The 7,332-nt window shown below is 43.3% G+C and overlaps 1 protein-coding gene across 3 annotated transcripts; it reads right to left on the minus strand.

Moving 5' to 3' along the window:
* Positions 1 to 71: 71 nt before the first annotated feature.
* On the minus strand, positions 72 to 7,150 carry ppm1k (protein phosphatase, Mg2+/Mn2+ dependent, 1K). 3 transcript variants are annotated; one of them, XM_035418867.1, is made up of 7 exons: positions 7,105 to 7,150; positions 2,138 to 2,578; positions 1,833 to 1,933; positions 1,541 to 1,706; positions 1,220 to 1,364; positions 721 to 855; positions 72 to 466 (listed from the first exon to the last, which is right to left on the minus strand). In XM_035418867.1, the coding sequence occupies exons 2-7, from the start codon at positions 2,569 to 2,571 to the stop codon at positions 335 to 337; spliced, it is 1,113 nt and encodes a 370-aa protein (XP_035274758.1). In that variant the 5' UTR covers positions 2,572 to 2,578; positions 7,105 to 7,150; the 3' UTR covers positions 72 to 334. The 3 variants fall into 3 exon arrangements, with proteins under 3 accessions (XP_035274758.1, XP_035274759.1, XP_035274757.1); XM_035418868.1 differs by lacking the exon at positions 7,105 to 7,150 and adding an exon at positions 3,499 to 3,689; XM_035418866.1 differs by lacking the exon at positions 7,105 to 7,150 and adding an exon at positions 3,530 to 3,688.
* Positions 7,151 to 7,332: the final 182 nt, after the last annotated feature.

Here is a 7,332-nt window from a genome sequence, read left to right on the forward strand (position 1 = left end):
CGGGGGAGAACCACAAGTTGTCTTCCCTCTCCTGAGCTGGCAGCCAGGGGGTGTAAATGAGCACGCTCGTAAATAGTTCACAAAATTTATTTTGTACAAGTCGTGTCCAGGGTAAAAAGTGCACTGTTGGCCTAACAAATTTCCAAAGTTATGCAAGGCACACTGGCTCCATTTTAAAATGGCAAGGCCTCGTAAAGTACAACTACAATCTGTCCACCCTGAAGTACAGTCTGTCGCAAGCATTCAACATGCCATGTACTGAAGGCACTCCTGAGTTCTGTTGGCAAAGGTGTGGTGGGTGCAGTTCCCCAGACGTCCTGCGGGGGCAGCACGCTCAGGCCCAGCGGCCCGAGGAGGTGAAGCTCCGGCTGAAGGTGGAGGTGAGGTGGGGGCTTTTGTGTTTGCCCCAGGCGCCAAAGGGCACCACCAGCGCAGTGCTGTTATCTTCTGAGCCATACTGCAGGGCCTGGACCGGTAACATACACACAACACACACGCAAACAAGTTTTGTGATTTGTACACGTCAGCAATGAATGGTTGGTATCTAACACTACACAACTGCAGGCTAAGTACACTGCTAGATTCAGGCATTCACACTTTGGTTCTTGGTTAGGACACTTAACCTGCCCTTTTGCTTTATCAATGGTTAGATAAGCTAACTGTACTACAGCTGCTGAGAGGACAATGAAAGATGAGTGAGCGCCATTTCACTTCCGTCACCTGCTCAGTGATACGCTGGGCTGCTTCTTTAGGGTCATGGCACTGACTGATGACATCACAGATCTCCTGGCTGTTCATGATGAAGTTGATCCCATCTGTGGTGAGAGCCAGGAAGGCGTCATGGGCATGATGAAGCTGGGGGGGGGGGGAACAAGTCGTTAGAGCACCCTCTACAGGATGGAGCTGCATCCAAGAACATATTGTCATCATCTCTGTCCTCTGTCACAGAAGTGAACACTGCCTTTAGCCTGGCACACAGTGAAATGAGTACGCAGTGTAACAGAGACTACAGCTACACAGTGTAACAGAGACTACAGCTGCACTGTGTAACAGAGACTACAGCTGCACTGTGTAACACAGACTACAGCTGCACTGTGTAACAGACTACAGCTGCACTGTGTAACACAGACTACAGCTGCACTGTGTAACACAGACTACAGCTGCACTGTGTAACAGACTACAGCTGCACTGCGCGTTACTGCCCGTAGAGGACGCTCACAGAGATCCTCTTGGTCTCGGGCTCGGCGATGACCCCGACGCTCCTCAGGTCAAAGTCGCCGATGCTCCGCGTCATAGCCAGCCTCCCGTTGACGTGCGGCTGCCCCAGGCTGTTCCAGGCCACGTACCCGCCACTGCTCTTAATCCTGAAGGACACAGGCGTTGCGTCACTGACTGCTAACAAAACACACACACGCACACACACACACACACACGAACAAGCGCTTCCTGTCTGCGTGACATCAGAGTGCCCCGCCATGTGCGGCCGAAGGGCTCGTGTGCTCGGCGCTTCCGCCGGCGACGCGTCCTCGCTTCGGCGCACCTCTCCCTCTCGTCCTTCCTCTCGGCGGTGTGGTCCACGGTCAGCTTGACGGCCTTGCCCTTGCGGGAGAGGATGGCGCGGCTGTCGCCCACGCTGCCCACCGCCAGCTCGATGCCGTCTCTCAGCAGCGCCACCGTGGCGGTGCTGCCCGCCGTCTGCAGGGACGCTGCCAACGGGAGGGGCACACCGTTACGCGCAACTGTACCGGTGTATAACAATGTGCTGCAACTTTCATTTAGCGGCAGCCATATTGGAGAGATGCTTTTCATAGCGATGGGTCTGCAGTACCTACCATCAGCAGAGACCTGTAATTGTCTTTCCAGGGCTTTGTCGACTTCAAGGAATGCTTTGCGTAAAACCAGCTCAAGGTCTTCCTCCTTTGCAACTAGATCTCTGAAATGGCAATGCATCATAACAAAATTTTGTAGGCATACTATACACACATGCATACTGTCTTCATATATATGTGTGTGTTTGTGCCAGAGGGAACACTCAATCATAATGACACAACTGAAATTTGACAGATGCAATTTACCCCAAAACCATAATGGAGTAAATTGAAAAAGAGAGCAGGTTAAAGGAAGAGGCGTGGCCTACCTGATGTACGTCTCCATGTACTTGTGGCAGAAGTCGGCCGCCTGCGGCCCGCCGTGTCCGTCGAACACGGCGAAGTACAGCACGGCGTCGGTGATCTGCGAGGCCTGCAGGCGGTCCTCGTTCTCCTTGCGCCGGCCCAGCAGGGAGGCCCCGCCCACTCGCGCCAGGCTGACTTTGGGGATGGGCGTGCCGTACTTTATGCTGGGCGGGAGCAGGATGGGCTCGTCGATGCGGTCGTCCCAGATGCCGAAGGCGTCCCACGTGGTGGGCGTGCCGCTCCCATCGGGGTCAAACCTGGAGTTGCTGAGCCTGGGGGCGGGGCCACAGTGGAAGGGGCGGGGCTTGACCAGCAGGGCCCTTGCTGTCCACAGAACTCTGGTTCCAATGGGAAATATTTTGGACCTGAACAAGGTAATGGCAGCCACTGCTGACATCCCTCAGCTGCAGAACAGACACAAAGAGGCACAGACCTTATTACTGCAGTGCAGACAAAGTAAGGAAGAGGTTCAGTTTGGATGCAAGGAAGGACAGACTCAGTACAGACACAGGGAGGAACAGACTGAGGGAGGTGCAAACTCAGGGAGGTACAGACACTGGGAAGCACAGACTCGGGGAAGCACAGATTCTGGGAAGAACAGGCTCAGTACAGGCACAGGGAGGAACTGTCCTGTAGGTTTTCAGAAACGCCATCAGTGCTGCAGTGAAATATGGATTTCAAAAAATACTGGAGAAGCTTGCTTTCATGTGCATACATATCATATGCTAATATTCAGCTCAGCCAATGTTCTGCATGTCTAGCTTCCAGTTGGTCTTCCTCGTCAGGTATGAGTCTTCTGCGCAATTTAAATGTGTGATCAATTTCTGGCCGATTTAGGCCACACTAAGGAGCTGTTTTTCAGCAGTACTTGAAATGGTGTTGACATTTCCAACCAAAAGCATGTCGGGTAACAAGATAGCAAAACTGCAAGAAGTTTAAAATAAACACGGTTTCCGTTTATTAATTAACATTAGTTGGCACATTTGCCACGGGTCAGTGGACCAGCGACATCCCATTGGTGACCTCGGCGGGACTTGATCTTAACTCTAAATTAATGCAGAATCAAAACAGAAAATGATCACAATTTTTAAAGGTAAGTTAATGGTCAGACGCGATAATACTACAGTTTCAATAACCCACGCTATGCGTCAAAGTAAGTCCAATATCTAACCTGCTACATAGCCAATACACAGGAAGGAGTAGTTAACTAAAACAATAACATTCTCAGAGAACTGCGATTGAAAACAGGTAATCAGCTGATTAGTAACTAAAATGGATAACATAATAACTACCTTTACAGTATGACAACGAGTCAGTGCCTCACCAGTAAGATAACGAATGTAATGCATCCATACCTTTAGTTCAGTAAATTCGACGATGACTTGTATCGTTAACTAAGTTATACTTAACTCATTTTCAAAACGCGAACACTGTTAACTGTCAGGTGTCTGTTTAGCTAACTTCTTCAAGGTTTTCGGAGAACTTCGGTGACAGGACGCTTCCAGTCGTACTGCTGCCCTCCACGGGCCATTCCACACACTGCACCCAAATTACCTCAACCCCACCCTCACGCGCAGGCAGTACATCACTGTCCCCTCCTCTATCAACCGGTGTCGCATGAGGCAAGCCAGTTTTACCCCCCCCCCCCCCCCCCCCCAATGAAAACCCATATAGTGATACGTATTTTTCTTCGGCCATGCAATGCTTGAATATTCATAACACATTTTCAGAAAAAACGCTCAGTGAAAAAAATAAACAAACAAAAAAGAATTCAAAATATAGCTACCGCAGGTGCATGGAGCAGGTACACTGTTGTTAGCTTTTGCATCAGAAATTAAACATTAAGATTACAAAAAATAAGCAACTTAATAAACTGTTCTCCATAGGGTACATTTATTGGTTGTCCCTTTCACATACAGACACTGTCCTAAAGGGATGTTGTACACTTGGCACATGTATCCGTCCCTGTGCTGTATTCACACACACTGAAATTATATGTTTTTTCGTTTGAAGAAGCTTGAAGCACCTGTTAGAATGCCCTGACGTTGATGTGGAAAAACCTTTCCACAGTTGGCACAATGAAAATGCACAAAGGTGGGCCGCCAAACTTCACAGGTTGTCATCATCAAACATCATCACAAGGTTCCCATGCTCCGTGCTATTTTAAGTAAATATTAGGTCAATAATGTGTTTGCAGTACAAGTACAATTCTGAATATATAAATTCAATTTCTGAATATATAAATTCAATTCTGGATATATAAGTACAATTCCCGAATATATAAATTCAATTTCCGAATATATAAATTCAATTCTGGATATATAAGTACAATTCCCGAATATATAAATTCAATTTCCGAATATATAAATTCAATTTCTGAATATATAAATTCAATTCTGGATATATAAGTACAATTCCCGAATATATAAATTCAATTTCCGAATATATAAATTCAATTCTGGATATATAAGTACAATTCCCGAATATATAAATTCAATTTCCGAATATATAAATTCAATTTCTGAATATATAAATTCAATTCTGGATATATAAGTACAATTCCCGAATATATAAATTCAATTTCCGAATATATAAATTCAATTCTGGATATATAAGTACAATTCCCGAATATATAAATTCAATTTCCGAATATATAAATTCAATTTCCGAATATATAAATTCAATTCTGGATATATAAGTACAATTCCCGAATATATAAATTCAATTTCCGAATATATAACTTCAATTCTGAATATATAAATTACAATTCTGAATATATAAATTCAATTTCTGAATATATAAATTCAATTCTGGATATATAAGTACAATTCCCGAATATATAAATTCAATTTCCGAATATATAACTTCAATTCCGAATATATAACTTCAATTCTGAATATATAAATTCAATTTCTGAATATATAAATTCAATTCTGGATATATAAGTACAATTCCCGAATATATAAATTCAATTTCCGAATATATAACTTCAATTCCGAATATATAACTTCAATTCCGAATATATAACTTCAATTCCGAATATATAACTTCAATTCTGAATATATAAATTCAATTTCTGAATATATAAATTCAATTCTGGATATATAAGTACAATTCCCGAATATATAAATTCAATTTCCGAATATATAACATCAATTCCGAATATATAACTTCAATTCCGAATATATAACTTCAATTCTGAATATATATATAACTCGGTTTATAATCAGGCATATCACAAGACAGCCGTTTTTACTTTTTGAATAATTTCTTTTTTTTTCTTCATGGGCTACTGAGTGAGAAAAACAAGTTTAACATTAGCATCAGTAAAATTTGACAGTACAATCAAGGATAAGCAAACAAAAACGTTAAATAATTAAAATTTGAATGAGGCAATAATTCGGACTTCATTAAGGGGTCCTTATTTTCTTGGTATTAGGACCTTTCAAGTAGGGGCACCAAATTTCACAGGGAATGGCCCAAAGAGCTAGAGAAACAGAAAATAATCTCTTAACCAGCGAGAGTTTCATAGAAACCCTTGCTGCAGCATGCGACAGAATACCGTGTTATGGCTCAATGGCAAGCTCCAGCGCACACCAAACTACGGAGGAAGAGGTCTGCACGCTATTTCGCCGAGGCTCTCAACCAGGCGAACGTTTCCCTGCTCCTGTTTACAACCTGAGGCAATTCTCCAAACCGCGCAAAGAGTACAAAGTACAAATCAAAATCAAACAGGCCTAGTGATTGTAACAGTTCTAGTTTTTTCCATTTTCGTACCGCACTCTAGTCTGAGTTGGCCTGCTTGAGAACGGCTAAAAACAGGTAAAGATGGCTAGCGGCAGTGCGCCTGCCATGACAGTTCCACCAAACATAGGCCCTACCACTCTTTGAGAAACAAAAAAATAATAATTCATGTGTATGAATACTTTGCCCTTAGTTATATAATCAAGACAACATTGTCAAAAACACGTTTGGAAACACTGTCATTGCTCATTTTAAACTGAAAGAGGAAACGCATCTAGCTAGCTAACTTAGCCGAGCACCTCAAACACCGACTTCGCGAGTTATTCAGAGTTTAAGCAGCTCATCTGTACTCTTTGCGCGGTTTGGAGAAGTGTCTCGGGTTGTAAACAGGAGCAGGGAAACGTTCGCCTGGTTGAGAGCCTCGGCGAAATAGCGTGCAGACCTCTTCCTCCGTAGTTTGGTGTGCGCTGGAACTTGGAATGTCATAAAATCAGTTAGCGAGCTATATGTTATGTTATGATTAGCAAATTACGTTTTAGCCAGCTAGCTTGTTAGCAAGCACATATTTGGATATTCAATGTTGAAACTGCAGATGCACGTTCATTTTAGTTGTTAATTGTAATTACAAAATGTATTGACTGACATCGCGACAAGCCTACTTAAGATATATCAGCTGATTTAAAAATGTGTGGGTAGTTTTTATCAGCGATGAAAACAAACAGCTCGGTAGTGAACTGAACACCATTACACAGGCGATCTGACAAGCAATATAAATCTTTATTAGAACAAGTACAGCACAAACAACATGTCACAAAAGAGTAACGGTAGTACAAAACTTAATTCAGAGATATTTCACTTCGGTATAATAACATAAGTAATTTTGTGGAGCCTAACACATTGTACTTACATAGCATTTGCCTCCCCTATTGACCGTCAACGTTAACAGAATCGCTTTTCCTCACAGTTGTCAGGCTCCCTATTCATTCATTTTCGGGACAACCGAGAGGAACAGAGACGCTGTTAACGGACAGCAGATGTTGCTTCACGCTACGAAAACACAATGGAGTCGTCTCCAGAAAAGAATTTGTTATGTCGAAGTGAAACATCTCTTTAATCGGCTAACTTGATGTGGTTAGCAAGCTAGCTATTTAGCTTTCTGGTGAACCAGAGCTAACGTTATACTTACCTTCATAACCGAATATAAACTTCTCAAAAAAGAATTTATAGCCCTTGTCCAGTTTAGACCGCTTAACGTTCACTGGCAATGCTTCGACAAAGCGGATAACATCGGACAGTGAACGTTGGCAGAGCTATCAGGGACTGTGAGAACACACGTCGCTGTTCAGGCTCAAATTTTCGCTGTCAGAAATGGACTTTCGTCCGTAGCAACGGTAACCGGAAACAAAGTATCCCT

The sequence above is a fragment of the Anguilla anguilla genome, chromosome 5 (assembly GCF_013347855.1).
Source record: "Anguilla anguilla isolate fAngAng1 chromosome 5, fAngAng1.pri, whole genome shotgun sequence".
Taxonomy (NCBI): domain Eukaryota; kingdom Metazoa; phylum Chordata; class Actinopteri; order Anguilliformes; family Anguillidae; genus Anguilla; species Anguilla anguilla.